At 45.2% G+C, this 23,909-nt stretch overlaps 1 protein-coding gene across 4 annotated transcripts in view; it reads left to right on the top strand.

The window, feature by feature from the left end:
* Window positions 1–10,028: 10,028 nt before the first annotated feature.
* SLC39A11 (solute carrier family 39 member 11) overlaps window positions 10,029–23,909 on the top strand; it is a 270,490-nt gene continuing 256,609 nt past the window's right edge. For 3 of the 4 annotated variants that reach the window (XM_081899865.1, XM_081899863.1, XM_081899862.1), the window contains exons 1-3: window positions 10,029–10,136; window positions 13,139–13,271; window positions 14,338–14,376. In XM_081899865.1, coding sequence (XP_081755991.1) covers window positions 13,164–13,271; window positions 14,338–14,376 — 147 coding nt within the window. In that variant the 5' untranslated portion in view covers window positions 10,029–10,136; window positions 13,139–13,163. The remainder of the gene's footprint in view (window positions 10,137–13,138; window positions 13,272–14,337; window positions 14,377–23,909) is intronic. The other variant, XM_081899864.1, reaches the window with a different exon arrangement.

Genomic DNA, 23,909 nt, shown 5'->3' with positions numbered 1-23,909 from the left:
GTGCTCTGAGAGCAAGTGAGATTAATAGGGTGCCACAGAGCAAGCTGCCTTTCTTGTTGAGTGATCAGGTGGTGAGGCAGTTTGCTAAAGTCCACCCCCCCCCAAAAAAATGGAGGAGGCAGGAAATTCTCCAACCACCAATACTGGGACCCTATTTACACCATATTGTGTAGATAAAAAGCGATAGCTGATCGGCGCAGAAGTCCTTATAAATGCAGTGCTCATTAAATGACCCACGATAGTAATTTAATCCAAAGCAGGAATCTTTTGCCCAACATAGGTCTCAAACCTATGACCCTGAGATTGAGCGCCTCACGCTCTACAGACTGAGCTATCCCAGATAATACTTGAACAACTGACTGCCACTCTGTTAATGCTTAGAATAATCTGGGCAGAAACCCATCTCCGTTTGTTCTGACTCCCCATCCGGCCTGGTAGGATCCACTGTGGATTATTTTACACCGGGGCAGCCAACATAGTGTTCCCCAGATATTGTGTACTACAACTCCAAACACTACTGCCCATTAGCCATGTTTGCTGGCACTCATGGGAGTTGTAGTCCAAAACAGGATGGCACCAGATTGGCTTTCCCTGTTTTGCACACAGACTATTGAGTCTTTGACAGGTTAGCTCACATCATCTAGTAGTTACTAGATTCAAGGAGACCACAGCATGCCAGAAGCAGATATGAGGAGTCAGCAATGTGTAAGATGCAACAAAATCTTCTGGAGAACGATCCAGACTGCAAACAAACAAAATCCCTTTATGATCAAGGAAGGGCAAGGAGGACAGATAATTAAAGTATAATTTATCTGACTGGCTTCATCATCTTTGCTTGTCTTGCCCCTGAGTAGGCTTTTCCACTGAGAATTTCCCAGGAGTGTGAAAACTAACAGGCTTTCAATGGGCCAGAAGTCATTTTAGCATGTAAATTACTTAACTGGTGCCAAACGTGAGGGGTGTTGTTGTTTTTTGCTTTCATTAATTGCAGTGTGGAGCAATTTTTGATTTTCATCAGTATTGCAACTGGGGAGGAGAAAATTAAACTTCCCCTCCTCACCCAATACAGTCCCAAATGAAGCAAACCTTAGAAGGCAACAAACTCACTGGGGAAAGAAATGCATTTTCTGGGAAATGTATGCATTGTGGCTTAAGTACAGTGGTACCTCAGGTTATATACACTTCAGGTTACAGACTCCGCTAACCCAGAAATAGTGCTTCAGGTTAAGAACTTTGCTTCAGGATGAGAACAGAAATTGTGCTCTAGTGGTGTGGCAGCAGCGGGAGGCCCCATTAGCTAAAGTGGTGCTTCAGGTTAAGAACAGCTTCAGGTTAAGAATGGATTTCCGGAACGAATTAAGTACTTAACCCGAGGTACCACTGTACTGGGCAAATGCAACAGAACTGCATATTCCTTCCTTTATAAACCTACATCCTGAAAAAGCCTACAGTGCACAGTGCCCTGAATGCCACTTCTCTGCCGCCCTTCTATTTCCAAAAATAAGCCTGTTTTCCAAGTGCTAGGGAGCAATAGTATTTAATTACATGATTGGAAAGAGTTAGAAACTTTGCATTAACTCATTTTCTTAATGGGTTGCAGCTCTGAATCACCACCAGACCCCCCTGGACACAAACAGAGTTAATCTCTTTCCTGGAGCCTATCAAGCCAAGAATTACGTGAGCATTTAATTACTACTCAGAAGCGATTTCCTATTAGGGGCCTATAATGCACATCGCCGTGGCTTGCATAAATGTGTAGGACCCACATCAGCCACAAAGCGCTTAACTTAAGGCCGTCTCGGTGCATGCAGAGCCTCAGAATTCAACATGCTATTTTGATAACAAAATGTCAGCCAGCTCCACAAAATGCAGGGGAAAGGAAGGAAGTGCTCAAAAACTGTCACAGAGCACAAAAGCAGCTTCGGGGGCAACAGCTCCTGTAGCTGCTTCTCATTAAGCAAGCTGACCAGATACCAGAGTGGCCTGTGCTGCATAAATCAGGAGCTGCTTATCACAGCATGGAGAGAAACATTATCACCTACCAATATCTGCACATCCTCCTACTGCTCAGGGGCAGATAAACCATGTGCTTGGCATGCAGAAGGTCTTAGGTGCAGCTGGGAATCCTACACAGGGGATCTCTGGATAGTAGCTCTCGCCCACTGTTGCTGTTACTCTTGGGTGCCTAAAGTTTCAATAGATGACTGGAGTGCAGAGGTGTGGGGGACTGGTGCCAGAGTACAGTACAAGGGCTCTCTAGGCTTCTTTGGGACCTTTCTTCATCTTGTCTGCAGTGTCTCAAGAGTAACATGTAGACTAGTCCTGATACAAGCAGCTGCTTATGCCAGACAAAAATTGGCAAGGAGTAGCACAAAAGTCAATGATTAACAGCATGGCACTTATTATAACTACCATACTCTTGCAGCAGATTTTTTAAAAAGGCTGTGTTGCTCTTTGTGTGCATTTCTCACCATTTGGCACCCTGATAGTTATTGGATTTCCCTGGAGACAGAGTCATCTCACATACCCTCCAACATTTCTCCAATGAAAATAGGGATGCCATGAGTTTGACCAAACTGCGGGAGGCAGTGGAAGACAGGAGTGCCTGGCGTGCTCTGGTCCATGGGGTCACGAAGAGTCGGACACGACTAAACAACAGCAGCATATAATAACAACAACAACAACAACAACAACAACAAGTTGCTATTTATATCCCATGTATCTGATTGTGTTGCCCCAGCCACTCTGGGCAGTTTCCAACATATATAAAAACATAATAAAACATTAAGCATTTAAAAACTTGCCTATACAGGGCTGCCTTCAGATGTCTTCTAAAGGTTGCATAGTTACTTATCTCCTTGGCTCAGGGGTCGGACAACTCCATGCCCTCCAACATTTCTCCGATGAAAATAGGGACGTCCCAAGGAAAACAGGCCATTCCAGGATCAAATTGGAAAGCGGGATGGTTTTTGCAAATCCAGGACTGTACCTGGAAAATAGGGGCACTTGGGGGGTCTGATCTCATGCCAGGGATCAGCACCTAGTGGCTCCTGGACCAAATCCGGACCCTTAAAGGCCACTGCCTGACTCTGCAGTGGCAGGCTCAGAGGCACAGGGAAGTGGCAGCTCTAGCTTCTGGTAAACTATTTGCTGGCTAGGGTCTGAAGCTCTGGGGAGCCCATGGCATTGCTGGTTCTATGGCTGTGTGAGTCCTTGGTCAAGATGCTCTCAGTAGGCCTCTTGGTTCATGCCCATGCCTCTTTCTCTCACTCATGCCAATCAGGAGCATCCCTTGCTCTTCTACTTGCTTACTCACCTGGAAAGGGCAGATAACAGGTAGTAGCAGCAGCAGCCACAGCAAAGAGCAGCAAACACAAGAACTGATAGTAGAACTTGACAATTGCCTAATGAGGCTGACCTCCAGAGATGGCCTTGCCCACAGACACAGGAGAGATGGAAAGCCCTACCACACAGAGACCCATATAGTGCGGGGGGGTGGGGAAGAGTACTCAAGGGGGAGGTTAGTTAGCATTACAACACACAAATCTGTGTTGTCAAGAAATAGCAGCTTGCATTATTTACGTTTTTGTAAGACCCTAATTTGTTTTGCTGACAATAATCTCCCCCTCTCGCCTCTTATAGATTTAAGCACAATAAAATTGCAAATCAGGCTGCAAGATTCAATTTCTTGTCACACATTCATCAAGGAAAGAATTTAATTTAGATTTGCAGCATGCCATTTTTCAGCCAGCTTCGAATTAGTTTAATGTGACAACGCCAAGACACTAGAGGCAAAGGGGGGGGGAGAGGAGTCAGGTTTTTTAACAGCAAAAAGGGTGCATGGGTGAGGCCTGCAGAAACCTCCCCACCCCACCCCACCCCAAATTGATCTCATCACAGAGCCAAACTTCCAGCCAAGCAGGCTTCTATAGTATATGAGCTCAGTGGGGAAGAAAAGCCCCTCAGATTGCATAAGAGGTAGACTCTGGGTGCATATCCACACCCAACACCTCTCTTTCTACATGATGGGAGCAGATCTATGAACACAAAGATTAGCCGCCACCATGACTTGCTTGACCCACAATTTCCAAGTAAATCTGTTGAGGATTCAAATGCCAGTTTACCACTGCCACGAGCCACCATTGTAATGGCCCTCAGAACTGCTGAAACGCCTACATTTCAACACCCAGCTGACTATATTTATTCAATATTCAATTGATATTACTAATCACTCAGTCCAAAGTGTTGTGAGCTATGTGCTGTTGCTGTTTCTGTCAAGCTCAGCACTCCCTTTCACGAACCGTGTGGAGAGTGTGTGCGGCGCTTGCAGGCTTTTCCCTCTGTCCCTTCCCCCACCTCACACAAAAGCCCGCAAAAGCCGCGCTCCCTTTAAAGAGCCCACAGAGCATGTGTGTGGCGCTTGGGGGCTTTTCCCCGAGGAGGGAGAAGGTCTCCCAAAGTTGATAGGCATCACCATTCAAATGATGTGTTTGTGTTGCATCTTGCGATCGATTATGTGTGGTGAGGCTTACCTGCCCTCCCCATATTCTATTCAAGTTGGCACCCCTGCCCCTTATATTGTCAAATATAAGTGGCATTAGTTTGCTGAGAGATGCTGGAAAGGTTATGCAGAGAAGAGTTCCTGTATCTATGGGCGGTGGCTGTGTTAATCCTGTCACAACATTTAGGAACACGGTATTTGCTGAGATTTCAAGAAGGAGTATTCAGGGTGGCTTGTCTTAGTGGACTCCAGGCTCACATTGTTCAACATATTTGTGGGAACTAATATCATATAAAATCTGATAATTTAAATGTTAGCAGCAGCAGCTCTCTTGGTGTTATCTTAAACTGTGAAAATCTGCCAGCAAACTCTTGTGACAAGATTGCACAGATCTAACTCTTCATTCTCTAAGCGGAAACTCTTCTCCATGAGAGAGAAGTGAGAAAAGCAACACACTACACAAGACAAGCTGTGGTGCTAAAAACCATAGCTCTGGGAAAGGACTGCAAAACCTCAATTACTAGGTTCTAAGCCTGCGTCTATGAAAGTGTGCAGCCTATGGACAAACCATGTCCCCATTACCACCCTTTGATTCGATATAACAGCAACAACAAAACAACAATTTATTAGCCATACCCCTCCCATCTGGCTGGGTTTCCCCAGCCACTCTGGGTGGCTCCCAACAGAATTAAAAGCACCACAAAACACCCATCATTAAAAACTTCCTTACAGGGCTGCCTTCTTATGTCTTCTAAAAGTCAGACAGTTGTTTATTTCCTTGACATCTAATGGGGGGGGGGCATTCCACAAGGAAGGTACCACTACCGAAAAGGCCCTCTGCCTGGCTCCTTGTAACCTCACTTCTCATAGGGAGGGAACCACTAGAAGGCCCTCAGAGCAAAACGATGGGGGTGGAATCCGCCATTGCTGATTTCCCGGAACACAACATAAAATGGGGTAGCCAACTTGTCCTTTGCCCGAAGGACTCCGCTTGTTCACTTCAACCTCCTTACTGGTCCCATGCATGTAGAAAATTTGTATTATTTTGTTTGATTGAAATTGAAATAACACATTTTGTTGGCTTTGACTCTGGTGAATCAATTTACATACCCTCGCAACATTTCTCTGGTGAAAATAGGGACGTCCTATTCAATAATAATAATAATAGTAATAATTGTATTATTTATTCCCCGCTCATCTGACTGGGTTGCCTCAGCCATTCTGGGCAGCGTCCAGCATATGTAAAAGCATAATGAAACATTACAAAACTTCCCTATACAGGGCTGCCTTCAGATGTCTTCTAAAGATTGTATAGTTACTCATCTCCTTGGCTCGGAGGGGGTTGCATACCTCCATACCCTCCAACATTTCCCCGATGAAAATAGGGATGTCCTAAGGAAAAGCAGGACATTCCGGGATCAAATCAGAAACCGGAACAGCTCCTGAAATGCAGATAAATTGTGCAAAAAGCTTTTCCTGCTAAATTTCTGTGTGCCAGACTGTCACTGAAGGCAAAGGAGCAGAATGGTACCATGCTCAACCCCCCAAGCCAGTCAAGCCAAATGTTTATGCAGCAACTCTGTTAGCACTGAATATTACAACAAACTTTTTTTTTTTAGTTTGCTGTAACAAAAGGTCTACATAGTTCTCCTCTGGAAACTTAATAACAATTGCCTAAATAAACTGTTTAAAGCAATAGAATGTAGCAAAAGACCTGGTTAGGTGCTTGACGATGTTGTTCCCTTCAGTTTTGTAGCCACAGGGCCAAATTAGGAATCATGTGCCTCTTTGCATTTAATGTGCAGGCATTTCCTGGGGGACTGGAGAGGACTGATTACCAGCACCACAGCAGCTGCTTGCAACTTAACCCTTTCCTCCCTTGCTGTGGTTCTAAGGTAATTCTTTCTGAGGTTCCCCCGTGCACATCTGAGGATGTGTGGGAAGTTCATTCCAACTCGGATAGTACTTTGAGAGAAAGGGTTTCAGCAGGGGGAAGGAAACAGTTATACCCCACCTCCACTACACACACACACTTGCCACAATTCCAAACATTATCAGCGTCAACCAGGCAGCAAAACTAGTTTTTAATCAAATGGCTGATGAGCCACCATACGTTCATGGAAGGCTTTTCTTTTCATCTTGGTGAATTGCAAGTTGTACAAGTCCTAACAGTTGTTTATTAAAATGTTTACTAACTGCAATTGCTGATTCCCCTTGAGTGAGGTCAAGGCCATTTGAAATATCCCTAAATGATTATTGGATCCATGTCTACTCTTAATTGCCTCCATCCTTCATCAGCTCTGTTAACATGTGAGCTGCAGAGGCAGTGTTAAAGCTACAAGGGGACTGATTGCACAAGCAAGAAGGCTTAAAATCTCACAACCCTTGCCATCTTTAATTCAGTCCAGTGGTGGCCAACAATCCTCCAGTTGTTATTAGACTCCAAATAATCTCATCCCTGACCATTAGCCCCCTGCTGTCTGGGGCTGATGGAATCTAATAACATCCAGAGAGCACAATGTTGACTATTCCTTAAGTCCCTTAAAAACCTCTCAAATGACATTATTATTATTATTATTATTATTATTATTATTATTATTATTACCCAGCCACTCGGGGGGGGGGCGCTTCCAAAACATATAAAACATAATAAAATGTCAAACATGAAAAACTTTCTGAGACAGGGCTGCCTTCAGGTGTCTTCTAAAAGTTGTATAGTTATTTATCTCCTTGACATCTGATGGGAGGGCATTCCACAGGGAGGGCACCAATACTGAGAAGGTCCTCTGCCTGGTTCCCTGTAACTTCATTTCTCGCTGTGAGGGAACTGCCAGAAGGCCCTTGGAACTGGACCTCAATGTCTGGGCTGAACGCTGGGGGTGGAGGCGTTCCTTCAGGTATACTGGACCAAGGCTGCTACCTGCATTCTGTTCACAAACTAATCCAGCAAATAGAAATAGCTGCTTGCGATGTGAACTTAGATTTCTAACGGGCATGTGCTTCAGTTCTTGTTGCCATTTCAGCCTCTCCTTTTATGTTTGGAGCTGGAACAACATGGGTATACAAGAAATCTGTGCTTCTGTTTGCTCCTGAAGGGGCATTGAGTTTGTTTAGGTTAGAGCTGACAGCCGGATCCCATGAGTTGGAGGCAAAAGGGATGTTACGGTTACCACCACAAATATCCAATTATCAAGCTGTGCTATTGACTCTCTAGACCAATTGGCTCTCCAGGGCTAGCTCTTCCACCTTCCACTTAATGGTGAACAAATGGGCAATCGATAAGTCTGCTAAGTGACAGCCCATTAATGCTGCCTGCTAACAGAACCAGGTAATGCTGTGAAACATGCACACGCCAAGACAATTATGGTAGGAAGATGAAGTACCTTTGCCAATGAGTCTTGGGAAAAACCAAAGGCGATTCTAAACCATTGCTGATTTTTTTTATTATCTTAACAGAGTAGCACAGTTAATTCTCTGCGCCACCCTCCACCCTTCCTTGTCCGATTTGGACTGGCCTTACTGATGAATGTTTATAAGTGAGAATCCCACAGAGTTTTGGACCTGCTTCCAGATTAAGTATGCTCAGGAATGCAGTTTTTAAAGATTGTTGCTTATTCTGGGAGGTCCATGGCTCTTTTTCAAATAAACAGCCGCAGTCCCACAGAGCTCTTTGTGTACAGCAAAAATTATAGCAAGGTGAGTCAGGTTCACGAGGGTCAGAAAACCTGCAGTTTTCTTTGTGATAGCAGCCAAAAGAGATCCAGGGAAGACTGTTACTTTTCCTCCCCTCTTGATATCTGCTTTCAAAAATCAGCGCAGCGTAAATAAATCTAACTACTTTGGTGATGTAGTGCTGAACAAAGCCACACCTACTGAGTTTGTTGCATTTGGCTTTCCTCTTGTTGGAATTGGAATTGTTTCAATGTGCTGTTGTTGTTTCAAACTGTTTATATATTTATAGTTTTTAAAATGTAATTGCTTTTATAAATGCAATTGCTTTAGCTGTTTTTGCATATGCTACTGTTTTATGTACGTTACATTGTAAATTGTTTTGGGGTGCCTCATGAAAGGCAATTCATAAATAAAATAAATAAGTAAGATAATGGCAAACACATGGATGTTTCATAACAGTTGCCTAAATAAACTGTTTAAAGCAATAGAATGTTAAGATTCTTTGATTTTGGAGGAGACTGGCCACATGAGAAGGTCCAATTTGCAGAAGCAAAAAGGCAACGCTTATGGTACCTTAAAGCAGTCTAATGAACTGTAGTCAGTTTCATCAAACTGCATGACATGGTTTACTGAGCTGGAATGTGTCTATAAGCATAAATATATGTACGAACACACACATTACATATGGATACATAGAGAAACCATCGTTGCAAGTACTGAGGTCAGGTGGCCATGAAACACAACTGTTTGCTAACAACAGTATGTAAAGCTTACAGCAATAATAGTGGATATTGTACTTATTCCTGTAGGTTTAGTGAAGGAGAACCCCACTGCCTTGATTCAAGTGTAAAAATAACAATCAAACTTTTTGACAAGTTCTTGATTCAAATGGCTCCTGGGACTTGGGTCGTGGGCGCCAAAACAGTATCTAGTCGCCATTTTGGGGGGGCATCAGCAACACTTTTTTATTATTTTGATAAGCATGAACTAATACACAATTCACATAAGTGACACATTGTTAATATCACATTTTAACAGAGATTATTAATATATGTTTAATTTGATGTTTACAATAAAAATATTGTTACCAAACTTCAGTTTTCGAAACACCTTACTCTTTATTGTTAAACTCCTTAACGTATTGACTATACTAAACATATATAGTGGTACCTCAGGTTAAGTACTTAATTCATTCCGGAGGTCTGTACTTAACCTGAACCTGTTCTTAACCTGAAGCACCACTTTAGATAATGGGGCCTCCCGCTGCTGCCGCGCTGCCAGAGCACGATTTCTGTTCTCATCCTGAAGCAAAGTTCTTAACCTGAAGCACTATTTCTGGGTTAGTGGAGTCTGTAACCTGAAGCGTATGTAACCCGAGGTACCACTATACTATTATTATATCTTTATTTATACCCTACCTTTCCCCCCATGGGACTCAAGGAGGCTTACAGATAAAAATATGAACTTCAAAAAAGAAAAGAAAAGAAATCATTTAAAACAACTAAACATGGATAGAATTTAAACTATTCTATAGATGTATCATATATTAAAACTATCATACACATATACGTGTGTGTGTGTATGTGCGCGCACGCCAACACACACACAACATACAAATAATTACAATACAAACATAAGCCCTTGGAAAGCAAACAAGCTCTCCCTGTGTAAGCAAGCTGGTAATCAGCGGGAACTTCACAGCCCTATTGCGATCCTCGACCGCAGCAAAGACGCGCACAAACTTGGCCGCCCGCTCCACTTTTTCCAAAGCTAGGAGACGTGCACCGCAGAATCCACGCTGCACCTCCGCGCCGCGTTGCTAGTGGCTGAAGGGGGGGATAGTGGGCGGAGCCACGCCTGTTTGAGAGACACGTGTACAGAGGAACTCGGAAGTGGCTGCCGGAATTGAAGCGCCTGCGATAACTTGCAACTCCTGCGCGGTCCTAGAAGTGGTTCATGTGCAGTGAGTTGATTCTCGTTACGTATATTTTTCTAAATAACGGAGTGGTCTTTAAAGCAGCTTACTGGTAAAACCCAGGAAGTTAAACCAGGAAATGTTTTTTTAAGTTGAATACGAATGTCGAACGGATTAAATTGTGTTATGGACCAGATCCCTTGGTGTGCATATTAGAACAATTCGTGATTGTGCAAAAAATAAAAAATCTAATGAAAAGAGTCTCCCCCCCCTTTTGGGGGGGGGGAGGTTTTGTATTTTGCAAGGTGGCAAGCAGACTCATTCATTCATTCAGGCGCAGTTCGCACTCTGGGTAGGTTATGTCAGTAGGTCTGTGCTTGTACAACTCAAAGGAGACTGTGCAGAACAGGACTTACAGCTCCAGTGCGGTTGCAAGTTTCGCAAGTCTTCCTCGTAGTTGCTAGTTTTATGAAGTTAAGTTGCCCGCTGGATCAGGGAAAGAGGAACTTCATACGTGGGTCCATGGGCGTAGCCAAGAGAGGAGGGCAGGGAGGGGCAGTCCCTCCTCCTCCCCCAAATCAATAAAAATCAATAAAAATACATAGCTAACTGAGGTTCCCCCCCCAAAAGGCTTGCGCCCCCTCAACTAAAATCCTGGCTACGCCCATAAAGGTAAAGGTAATGGGTCCCCTGACCATTAGGTTCAGTTGTGGCCGACTCTGGGGTTGCGGCGCTCATCTCGCTTTATTGGCCGAGGGAGCCGGTGTATAGCTTCCGGGTCATGTGGCCAGCATGGCTAAGCCGCTTCTGGGAAACCAGAGCAGCACACGGAAACGCCGTTTACCTTCCCGCCGGAGCAGTACCTATTTATCTACTTGCACTTTGACGTGCTTTCGAACTGCTAGGTTGGCAGGAGCAGGGACCGAGCAACGGGAGCTCACCCCGTCGCGGGGATTTGAACCGCCGACCTTCTGATCGGCAAGTCCTAGGCTCTGTGGTTTAACCCACAGCGCCACCCGCGTCCCATGGCTACGCCCATACCTGTGCCCAAACTCTGAACACATGTTTTGGATGAGCACTTAACTGCTCTCTTCCCACCCCACTGTCCCTGGTCTAGTGGTATGATATGTGTGTGTGTGTGTGTACATTAGCTACAAACTTGTTGCAGGAACACAAATGGTTGTTGGGTGCTACACCACTCAGTCTTTTTTATTTTATTTTATCAGGAGGCTTTGTGGCATGTTCCACATCATACTTTGTTCTTAGTAAACTAGGGAGCCGAGTAATTGGGCCAGTCACTCTTAACCTACCTGACAGTGTCATTGCGGGGATTAATTGAGGAGCCTAGTGAGCTATCCTTGGAGAAAAAAGGATAAACATGCAATAAAAAAGCTCTTCTGCTTCCCTTCTTAAGAAAGCTGGAGGGACCTGCCAAATGGAGATGTTAATTGAGAATCTGACATCCAGAGATCTCCATGTGATCGCAACTGGACCCGCGCCGGTCACAAGACGTGCCGGGTGCCCGGCTAATTTACAACACTGTATATGTGGTGTGTGTGTGTGTGTGTGTGTGTATGTTTATCTCCATCCAACCCTTTCCCCATGAGAGGGAAGAGACTCTGGTTCACTTCCATGAATCTGAATTACGTTCTGCAAGGCCTGATGCTCAGCAACTGCACTGGATGGAGCGGAACGCTTTGCCAACAAATCACTCTTTGCGTGTGAGATGAGGGCCTCCCCTGTGTGAAAAAGGCTGTGTCTCGCTTTAGGCATGAGAAGGTTCGAGCAATCCTGAATTTGAGTTCTGCCGACTGAAGGGACTTTCTCAGCAAAAAATAAATAAATACCTGGATACACTGGGGGGGGGGGATACCAGCGAAATGGCCAAAGTCGGCCTCATTCTGAGGCAGCAAAGGCAAGGGACTCGCATCAGGATACATGCTGATGATGACACAGATGGACTCCAGCCATGGGCCTGGTACAAGTCATTTCTCTCCCATTGATTTGTGTTGGCCAAACTTGGCCCTCCAGCTGTTTTTGGACTACAATTCTCATCATCCCTAGCTAACAGGACCAGTGGTCAGGGATGATGGGAATTGTAGTCCCAAAAATAGCTGGAGGGCCACATTTGGCCACCACTGCTTTAATGGGAGGGGGGATTTAAAAGAGCCACACCCTCCCCAAGTCAACACCCACCCCAGGTGTGTCAATATTACAAAGCATGCCACCTCCAGTATATAAACCAGTATATAAACACAGGGAGGCCATAGGTACAGTGCAAGGGTGTGAGGCTGCATCTTTTCTTTGCTATTCCAGTTCCTTTTCCGGAGTTCCCATTTTTGTGGCATTTGATCAGAAATATTGCAGAGTCAGCATAAGGCACAGTTTACCATTCCCTTGAGTTTCTATGGATTATGTGCAAGATATGCTGCGTACCTCTGGTTTTGGCTGTTCATAATTAATAGCTGTGTTGGATATGTATAAATTTGTCCACCTCTGGGGACAGACTCTGTAAATGGAAGAATATCACATCACTGTAGATGCTTTGTTCATTCTGAATGAAATTAAGGCTTCATACGCGCTTGAAAGCAATGGGACTGTGCCAGAAATGATTTGTTCTGTAATCTTCATTAAGTTCACAATAATCCTTTCAAGATGGTCAGTACAATCCTAAGGACTTTTGCTCCGTTGTTATTGTATGCAGGGTTGCAAACATATTGCAGTTTTACAAGGGGGAACTGATGCTTGGAAGGGAGTTTTGCCTGAGTTCTACCCCAAACTGGCTCTGGGAGGGAAGTGGCACTTGAAATTGCACCTCCCTTATTCCGATCCACTGGAAAATACCTTTAGAATGAAATGCAAATCTGATTAAGAAAATTATATCATCTACCTATCTGTCCATCCATCCATCCATCCATCTGTCTCTGGTAATAAGAGCAATAGGTGTGTGTGGAACCTCTGAAAATCTGATTGGAAAGAATTTATTTTGAATGGTGAAGCTTTAATGTTGAAAGTATCCTGCCTTTACGTTGGCTTTACATCTGTCCTAGGTCATCAAATCCAGGAGCACTCAGTATGTTACTGGGTTACAGTCCAGTATCACAAGCATTGCTAGGAACGTTCTTCACCTGGGGATTGACGGCTGCTGGCTCAGCACTTGTGTTTATCTTCTCCAGCGGGCAGGTGAGTCTTGTACTTCAGTTCGTTTTTCAAGGTGCAGCTTTCTGCTTGCCAGATGAAGGAATGTCCTCTCTGCCCTCCCTGCACCCTGTTCTGGCGGATCTTCTGACCTTACATCCAAGCCAGTGGGGGAGCAGGAGGAAGGCCTCATTGTGCTAACAGTACTGGCTCCTGCTAGCACAACCATTTAATTGAATTTTGCTCAATGTGAACATTAATTGGATGATGCAGTCCAATTACCGTATTTTTCGCCCTATAGGACACACTTTTCCCCCTCCAAAAATGAAGGGGAAATGTGTGTGTGTCCTATGGGGCGAATGCAGGCTCTCGCTGAAGCCTGGAGAGCGAGAGGGGTCGGTGCGCACCGACCCCTCTCGCTCTCCAGGCTTTGCGGACCTCTCTGCAAGCGGCGGGAGCACTCCCGCTGCTTGCGGAGAGTTGCCTGCTTGCCGAAGCCTGCGCGCGCTGAGATCAGTGCGTCCAGGCTTCGCGGACCTCTTAGCAAGCAGCGGGAGCCAGCGCTGTGCTCCCACGGCTTGCAGAGAGCTGCCTGTTTGGAGGCTGGGGTCGGTGGAAGCTCGGGCCTCCCCTGCCCCAACCCCGCGCCTGGGGGAAAAATAATTTTTTCCCCTTTATTTCCCCCTCAAAAAACTAGGTGCGCCTTATGGGACGGTGCGTCCTATAGGGCGAAAAATACGGTAGCACTGTTACTGTATGTTCCTGACTTAAACCTTTCTGCTATTTCTGCCGTTGTTCTTTTTTTGTTTGAATATACAGGTTTATTTAGAGCATTAGGCCTGGGGCCTGGGCTAATAACCTGTTGAGTTATGGACCTGCTGAGTAAACACACAAGTTGCTGTTAGTTTAAGTTTCTCACTTGTCAGGTGGAAATATAGCGACCTGCCTCACAGGGATGTTGCAAGTTGGGTGGAAGTTTGTGTCCATTAGCCAAAGTTCTTTGCTGAACTGTGGCTCGGTCTCCAACTCTGTATTTCGTCTTGCTCTTACACAACAAGCTGCCATACCTTGCCTCTTGTAGTGATCTAAGTTCTTTTGTTTTAATTTGCAGAGACGGATCCTGGATGGCAGCCTGGGTTTTGCTGCAGGGGTAAGTGTAGCACACCCTTGTTTCTTTTAATTTGCTCTGTATGCTGTCCTGATCTTGTCTCTTTGGCTACCGACGGTGCTTCGTTTGCCTGCCTTTTTGCATTAGTGTTTCTTGCATAACTGCTTGAGGGCTAATTATATCTGTGTGAGATATCAGAAGAATTTGGGCAGCATTTATCATGCCCTGTCTTGAGTTGGTACTTCTGAGGGGAGAGCAGGTGTAATGTTGTCTCTGATGCCAGGTAATGCATTTACCCTGTACTGAATTTTATTCCAAAGTTAAGGGGGTTATAGCCAACAAAGTTGTCCCATTAGTGCTGTAGCTTCCGCCTGTGTGATGGGACTTCCTGTGTGTCTTGCCTCCCCCCCCATCACCCTCATATCTGGCCTAGGGGTTCCCCCAGTCCTCTGGAGCAGATTTCAGGGGGTGAATTGGGAGAGGAGAGGGAGTTAAAGTCTCATGGCACAGGTGGAAGTCCTTGCCCCAATAGGTCTCTGTGAGTGGTTTGGGAGCTGCACGGTCAGTGAAAAAACAATGCTGTCCAGGGTTGTAAAGACTGCAGAGAGAATAATTGGGTGCACTCTCCATACCTTGGATCAAATCTATGCTTCCAGGTACCATAAGAAAGCTGCAGAGATAGTGCAGGATAGTGTGCACCCCGGAAATGATCTCTCTCAGCTTCTGCCTTCTGGAAGAAGGTACAGGGTTATAAAGACTAGGACTAGCTGCCTGAGAAACAGTTTCTATTCAAATGCAATTTTGGTTTTAAACGCAGCATAAGGAGTATTGTATGTAATTGATACCCCCTGAAACTAGGCTGGTATAGCTGAGGATAGCACGCTTGTTGATTTCTGAATGTCTGATGTAGATTTTCGTTGTTCTGTATGAGACAATAATAAAGATTATCGTATTGTATCGTATCACATCGTATCAATGACTTCATTGGGTACAACTCAAGGGAGACTGCTTTAGCTGCAGTTGTGGTTTTTATTTGGGTCTCTTGGGTCCCCCCTCTCCTTGTAGAAACATTCGTGAGGGGAAATTGAATTTTCAGTTTGTAAAAAAACAAGGTGGATGTGGTGTCAGAGCCACCACTTAACGTTCCATGGGTGTAAAATTTATGGAAATGTTGAAACCTGATTTTAAAAATGACAAAAACCAAATACATGCGTTCCATTTTCACCCTGAAAAATAAACAAATAAAGAGTTTTGGAGACATAACAAGGAGGCAAACATAAACATTTTCTATTACTCTGAGAACATGAAATCTCTTACATATAACTTAGTTGGAATGTAAAATTGTTCATTATGCCATAATTTTTTCCAGATGATAATTGCAAATATAGCCAGCTCTGGAGATGGAGCTGCAAGCTGCTGCATCTAAAATTTTGTTAAGTGGAAAATCTAGGAACAAAATAATTACTTTGAAAAGACAGCACAGTAAAAAATAAAATAAAATCACAGATCCAGTGCTTGCCGGCAATGCAGAAAGTTTTATCCAACTCACAGATCCTCATGGAACTTCATAAGATGACAACAAAACCACCATATATATATATATGTATATATATATTTGCTTTCGTAGATTTTCACGGGTACAGGAATGCAGGTTTTGGTGTCCTCGGGTGTCTTCCCGTGTAAAAGTTGGGGTGTCTAGGCGACGTTTCGACGAGGTCTCACTCGTCATCTTCAGGCTGGTGCTTTCGGCTTCTTGTTACTGGAACAGAGCAGGATCTCAGTGTTTGAGTTCCTATAAATACTGTTGAGGGGGTGTGGTGTATAGCCTCCAATGTTCTGGGCAGAGAGGAAGTTCCCAGGCTAGTGTGCCTTTTCTTCTTTTGTTCCTTAATTACTTGAGGGATGTCTTGAGTGATTTCTTGAGTGATATCCTGAGTACCACTTAGGTGGGTCATTAGGTGTGGATTAGTTGCTAAAGTCTTTGTGTCTTGACCTCTTGAACTTTGTGAAGAGTTTTTCTGAGAAGATGGCTGTACTGCACTTAGTTGTGCTCTGGCTTGGCTTCGTGTATAGGGGCGAGCTGTGGTTTTGTGGCCTGTGTCAGCCAGATCTGTGTAGGGATTGCAGGGGGGTGCAGCATCCGGAGGTGCCACCATGGTTTGGCTACTGGATGGTGTCTGTAATTTATCTGTGGAGAGGGTCTGGGTTTGGGTCTGGTGTGGTTGATTGGTGATGGCGTTCTGTGTGCCTCTGGATCTGGTGTCAGTTTTTGTGGGGAGGGCTAATTTCCAGATGTCTGGCAAGCGGGATGTGTCGTCACGCTTGTTCATGTTGTGAGGGTGTTTCTCTATCTCGATGGCTTCCATGATTATTCTCTTGTGGTGATGTTCCATGTTAAAGAGCAATTTGGAATCTGCAAAATTAATTTCGTGTCCTGTTTCTTTCATGTGTTGGAAAAGAGAGGAAGTTTTTTCACTCAAGACATCCCTCAAGTAATTAAGGAACAAAAGAAGAAAAGGCACACTAGCCTGGGAACTTCCTCTCTGCCCAGAACATTGGAGGCTATACACCACACCCCCTCAACAGTATTTATAGGAACTCAAACACTGAGATCCTGCTCTGTTCCAGTAACAAGAAGCCGAAAGCACCAGCCTGAAGATGACGAGTGAGACCTCGTCGAAACGTCGCCTAGACACCCCAACTTTTACACGGGAAGACACCCGAGGACACCAAAACCTGCATTCCTGTACCCGTGAAAATCTACGAAAGCAAATATATATATATATATATATATATATATATATATATATATATATGCAGGTTTTGGTGTCCTCGGGTGTCTTCCCGTGTAAAAGTTGGGGTGTCTAGGCGACGTTTCGACGAGGTCTCACTCGTCATCTTCAGGCTGGTGCTTTCGGCTTCTTGTTACTGGAACAGAGCAGGATCTCAGTGTTTGAGTTCCTATAAATACTGTTGAGGGGGTGTGGTGTATAGCCTCCAATGTTCTGGGCAGAGAGGAAGTTCCCAGGCTAGTGTGCCTTTTCTTCTTTTGTTCCTTAATTACTTGAGGGATATCTTGAGTGATTTCTTGAGTGATATCCTGAGTACCACTTAGGTGGGTCATTGGGTGTGGATTAGTTGCTAAAGTCTTTGTGTCTTGACCTCTTGAACTTTGTGAAGAGTTTTTCTGAGAAGATGGCTGTACTGCACTTAGTTGTGCTCTGGCTTGGCTTCGTGTATAGGGGCGAGCTGTGGTTTTGTGGCCTGTGTCAGCCAGATCTGTGTAGGGATTGCAGGGGGGTGCAGCATCCGGAGGTGCCACCATGGTTTGGCTACTGGATGGTGTCTGTAATTTATCTGTGGAGAGGGTCTGGGTTTGGGTCTGGTGTGGTTGATTGGTGATGGCGTTCTGTGTGCCTCTGGATCTGGTGTCAGTTTTTGTGGGGAGGGCTAATTTCCAGATGTCTGGCAAGCGGGATGTGTCGTCACGCTTGTTCATGTTGTGAGGGTGTTTCTCTATCTCGATGGCTTCCATGATTATTCTCTTGTGGTGATGTTCCATGTTAAAGAGCAATTTGGAATCTGCAAAATTAATTTCGTGTCCTGTTTCTTTCATGTGTTGGAAAAGAGAGGAAGTTTTTTCTTCTTTTTTGACGGCATTCTTGTGTTCTGTGATACGTGCATTTATTCGTCTGTTTGTTTGTCCAATGTACGTGGCTGGGCAGACTTTGCAGGGTATTTCATAGACCCCTTGGTTTTCCAACTGGATTTTATCCTTGGGGTTTCTGAGGATATTGGCTATTTTTTGGTTGGTGCAAAAGGCTTGCCAGACATCTGGAAATTAGCCCTCCCCACAAAAACTGACACCAGATCCAGAGGCACACAGAACGCCATCACCAATCAACCACACCAGACCCAAACCCAGACCCTCTCCACAGATAAATTACAGACACCATCCAGTAGCCAAACCATGGTGGCACCTCCGGATGCTGCACCCCCCTGCAATCCCTACACAGATCTGGCTGACACAGGCCACAAAACCACAGCTCGCCCCTATACACGAAGCCAAGCCAGAGCACAACTAAGTGCAGTACAGCCATCTTCTCAGAAAAACTCTTCACAAAGTTCAAGAGGTCAAGACACAAAGACTTTAGCAACTAATCCACACCCAATGACCCACCTAAGTGGTACTCAGGATATCACTCAAGAAATCACTCAAGACATCCCTCAAGTAATTAAGGAACAAAAGAAGAAAAGGCACACTAGCCTGGGAACTTCCTCTCTGCCCAGAACATTGGAGGCTATACACCACACCCCCTCAACAGTATTTATAGGAACTCAAACACTGAGATCCTGCTCTGTTCCAGTAACAAGAAGCCGAAAGCACCAGCCTGAAGATGACGAGTGAGACCTCGTCGAAACGTCGCCTAGACACCCCAACTTTTACACGGGAAGACACCCGAGGACACCAAAACCTGCATTCCTGTACCCGTGAAAATCTACGAAAGCATATATATATATATATATATATATATATATATATATATATATATATATATATATATATATATTATTCAAAATTATAACAAGACATATTATCCAAAAACATATCATCCTTGTTCCCCCCATTTTTCCTCCCTCCCCCCACAGAACCCACCCACCCCCACCCCACCCTCCGACTTCCCTCAGTTCCAGTCTTTGGTTTCTCTAAGAATGCTGTTTTCTGCATGTTACAAAAACCACCAACAAATTATATAATACATCTGTAGACACAGCTGACCTATGATTTGCTGGTGATTTTGAGGGGACCCCTTGTCAAAATCTAGAAGATCCAAAAGGGGCCATATCTTGGTGTCTTGTTTTTGTACCATGGAAAAGCACTAGAACTGTGATGGTTATGGTTCAGTCAATGGAGATGGATGTGATCTGCTGATGGTTGTTGCAGGGGACAACCCGTACAATAGCAATTTCAAGTTTTACTGGATGTATACTCATCTTCTTTCTTGAGCTCTCCCTTTTTATTATCTCTCTTGCATGCACCCCACCATTGCTGTCATTGCATCTCCACCCACCTACCCCCAGTTATTCCATTTTTCACTATCACCGCCACTACCCCAGGGTCTCAGAGGGTTCCCCTTTCCTTCCTACCCTCTTGGTTGGTTGTTTTGGTTTCTGTTAATTGGTCTCTCTGAGCCTTGAGAAGCCCACAGAGCTGAATCGCTTCCTGTGTATGCTTTTCAGGCTTAGAGCTTCTGGGTACCACTGCCAAGAAGTCTTTGTATCTAGTCAACATTCACACATATCTCAGATAGCTGGGGCATCCAAAGTAGAGCACTTCCTGCAAATGTTAATCCAGAGTAAGTGTGTGTGTGTGTGTGTGTGTGTGTGTGTGTAGAACAACCTTCCACAGCCTTACTGGCTTGAGCAGATGGGGATGGTAGTTCAAAACATGTGAAAGTCACCAGGTTGGGCAAAGCTGGGCTAGGAGGACCTACTTGAAAGATCTCCTCCAATGTGGTCCATATGGTTTCCAGGATTGGCCATCCTCATTGTATGCAGTTCCATTGCTATTGCTGGCCTTGTTTCTGCCTTTGTGTTTCTTGATGAGACAGCAGATGCTCTTCAGTCCCACCATTCTTCCACCCTGAATCTGAGATGACATTTCAGGATGCCTCCCAGAAAGGAGCAGCAGCAAGAAATCTGTGCAGGAGGTCTCTGCTGGGCCCGATTTCCTGGCAGAATTGTGGTTTGTTGTTGGCCTCTTTATCATTTTCCTTGTAACAGATGCTGCCTCAGGGCATCTTCTCAAGCTCCCATTCAAGTCCTGGCACGCTGTTAATGGACAAACAAGTCTTTGTCAGGTAGCAGAGAGTCTATATGAATATCAACTATGGAGCAACTTGGTGTGTGTAAATTGCTCAAGCTACACCATTTAATCCTGAGCACAGTGTCTCTTGTTTTTCTGTGTGGGCCTGTGAAGGAATCCAAGCTTGTATCTGTTGCACTGAAAAAATGAAGCTTTTTAAAAAAATAAAAAAATAAAAGCAAGATTGATTTCCATTAAGGGACAATTAAGTAATGGTAGGAAGGTTTGTCAAATGGATAAGGGAGAAGATTTTGCAACGTAGTATTTCTTTCAAATCTGGATGACGATGCACTCAGTCATTTCTTTATTGGAACTTGCTGTTTAATGGAAGCCACTATTGTTCTGTTTCCACTGAGGAAACAACTTTGAACCGAGATACTCCCAATTTACAGGCTGTTATGAGCATACCACAGAGTGACAAATGTATGCAGCCTTAAGCTTAGGGAAGTGTAGGGTAAAAATGTAATAGACAGCTTTTAGCATCCATTGCTTTCTCCCCCCACTTTAAATTCTTTTTTTAAAAAATTATCTAACAATATTTGCCTGGTGAATTGATCAAGCATATACCGTATTTTTCAGACTATAGGACGCACTTTTTCCCTCCTAAAAAGCAAGGGAAAATGTGTGTGCGTCCTATGGAGCGAATGCAGGCTTTCGCTGAAGCCTGGAGAGTGAGAGAGGTCGGTGCGCACCGATCCCTCTCGCTCTCCAGGCTTCAGGAAGCTATCCGCTAGCCGTGGGAGACCCAGCTCTCCCACAGCTAGCGGAGCGCTGCATCAATCCCGAAGCTTGGGGCGTGCAGAAGCTGGGTGCCGGCAAGGTCTCCGATAGCCGTCTAGACCTTGCCGGCACCCAGAAGCTTGGAGGCGCTGAGCTCCGCACGCCCCAAGCTTCGGGATTAGCGCTCTGCTAGCAGTGTCTAGGCTGCGGATAGCAGCCTGCTGCCCGGAGCGTCGGGCGCCCTGAAAGCAGAGCGCCCGGCGCTTCAGGAACACATCCGCAGCGTGGGGAGCCTTGCAGGAGTTCCCTACAGGGCTCCCCACGCTGCGGATAGCAGCCTGCCGCCCGGCGGGTGGGGCGCCCTGAAGCAGAGCGCCCCTCGTGCCGGGCAGACATCCGCAGTGTGCGGAGCCCTGCAGGAGTTCCCCACAAGGCTCCCCACGCTGCGGATAGCAGCCTGCCGCCCGGCGGGTAGGCCACCCTGAAGCAGAGCGCCCCTCACGCCAGGCAGACATCCGCAGCGTGCAGAGCCCTGCAGGAGTTCCCCACAGGGCTCCCCAAGCTGCGGATAGCAGCCTGCCGCCCGGCGGGTGGGGCGCCCTGAAGCAGAGCACCCCGCGCGCCAGGCAGACATCAGCCAGCCCCACAAGCTCGGGGGACAGCAGGGAGGCGCAGCGCCACTATCCCGCTGTTCCTCGACCTGGTTCGGTTTCCCTGACCTGCTTTTGGGGGGGAAATAAAGGGAATTTCCCCAAAAAACTAGGTGCATCCTATGGTCCGGTGCGTCCAATCGTGCAAAAAATACGGTATGTCAAGGAAATAGAAGAAGAGGAGTTTGGATTTTATATCCTGCTTTATCACTACCCTAAGGAGTCTCAAAGCGGCTAGCAATCTCCTTTCCCTTCCTCCCCCACAACAAACACTCTGTGAGGTGAGTGAGGATGAGAGACTTCAGAGAAGTGTGACTAGCCCAAGGACACCCAGCAGCTGCATGTGGAGGAGCGGAGACTCGAACCCGGTTCACCGGATTACGAGACTACCACTCTTAACCACTACACCTATCTGACTTTTAGAAGCCATCTGAAGGCAGCCCTGTTTAGTGAAGTTTTTAATGTTTGATGATCTATTGTGCTTTTAATTCTGTCGGGAACCGCCCAGAGTGGCTGGGGAAACCCAGCCAGATAGGCAGGGTATCAACAATAAATTATATAAGTTCTTGTTGTATGGCCCACTCTTAGTCTCAAGTCCAGTCCAGGATGCTTTTTAGATGGTATATACCTTGCCACAAGTTTGTGGTGGGTTGCTGGGGGTTCCTTTCCTGCTTTGTTTCTCCAGCTTTGAGGTGGGTGGGGGAAGAACTTACAGTGATTTAGAACCATAATAAAAGTGCTATTTTTTTTTTTTTTAAATGGCTAGTCATTCTTTCAGGAGAAATTCAGCACACTCCGGCAGTTAAGCAATCATGCATGAAATGAATTTTTATATTCCATTCTGTTGATTATTCCATTGAGTTCTGACACTGTTTAAGAGCTTTAGGTGTTTGATACATTTTCCTCCTTTGTTTCGCAAAGGTCTCTGAAACAAATATCGCTTTTCCCATTCCAGAATCGAAAACAATGATGTTTGCTGGTTTTTGACAAGCAGCCAGCGTGACAGGCCCTTTTAAGAACACTTTTCATGTTTTAATTTTGTTTTGGCAGCTTGTGGGTAACACTGAAGCTGGCGACACTGATTCCGTTGTGTGACAATCAGCCAATTGAAAAGGCGCTGAGAACTTAATTCTAAATTAGGAATTCACTCCTGTGTGCTTTGTTCTCTGGCTTCATGGTGGCATGTTTCTGGTCCTAGCATCACTGCATATAGGATTTCTCTGAGAGATTATCAGGTCAGATTCCCACCTTCCTAGTCTACCTGCGTGGAGGAATTGAGGAATTAACAGATGGCTATATTATTATGAAAGGGTGTCCCCTCACCTGCCAGCTCTGTCTACTACCAGTGTTTCTATGCAATGGCATGCACTAATAATAATAATAATAATAATAATTAATAATAATTAATAATTAATAATTATTTATTTATACCCCGCCCATCTGGCTGGGTTTCCTTAGCCACTCTGAGCGGCTTCCAGCAGAATAATAAAATACAATAATTCATTCAGTATTAAAAGCTTCCCTAAACAGGGCTGCCTTCAGATGTCTTTTAAAAGTCTGATAGTTATTTATTTCTTTGACATCTGATGGGAGGGCGTTCCACAGGGTAGGCACCACTACTGAGAAGGCCCTCTGCCTGATTCACTGTAACTTCGCTTCTCACAGTGAGGGAACCGCCAGAAGGCCCTGGGAAATGTTCCTTTTCATAGTGAAGTCTTCACCTTTGCAAATGAGCAGATCCAGGCCTTGTTCACATATCACAGCAAACCACAGTTTACCGTGAAATTCACTCTTGGCTGCTTTGATCTTCCCTGCTATCATGTGGGAGAAACAAACCATGGATCTTTGGCTTTGCAGCCCCTCTGAACAGAGGATGGTGGTTTGTTTTGTTCTAAGCAAACCATTATCTGTAACCAAAGATTATTCTTGGTTTACAGTGTTACCTCAGGTTAAGAACTTAATTCATTCTGGAGGTCCGTTCTTAACCTGAAACTGTTCTTAACCCGAGGTACCACTTTAGCTAATGGGGCTTCCTGCTGCTGCCGCGCCCCCGGAGCATGATTTCTGTTCTCATCCCGAAGCAAAGTTCTTAACCCGAGGTACTATTTCTGGGTTAGCGGAGTCTGTAACCTGAAGTGTCTGTAACCTGAGGTACCACTGTATTGATTATGATTTGTTTGGATGAAACAAGCCACAATTTCTGGCTGTGACAAAATGCTTAAGTCAGAAATTCACGATTTGCTTCTCCCACATAATAGCAGGAAAGGGCAACGGGCTCGTTCGTGGTATACAGGGACATACAAATTCTGCCACGGACTGGATACTTGGATACTTGGTGT

This window comes from Podarcis melisellensis (assembly GCF_964234715.1).
Source record: "Podarcis melisellensis genome assembly, chromosome: 2".
Classification (NCBI taxonomy): domain Eukaryota; kingdom Metazoa; phylum Chordata; class Lepidosauria; order Squamata; family Lacertidae; genus Podarcis; species Podarcis melisellensis.
The sequence above is the reverse complement of the archived record's forward strand: the minus strand, read 5'-3'. Positions and strand labels throughout refer to the sequence as shown.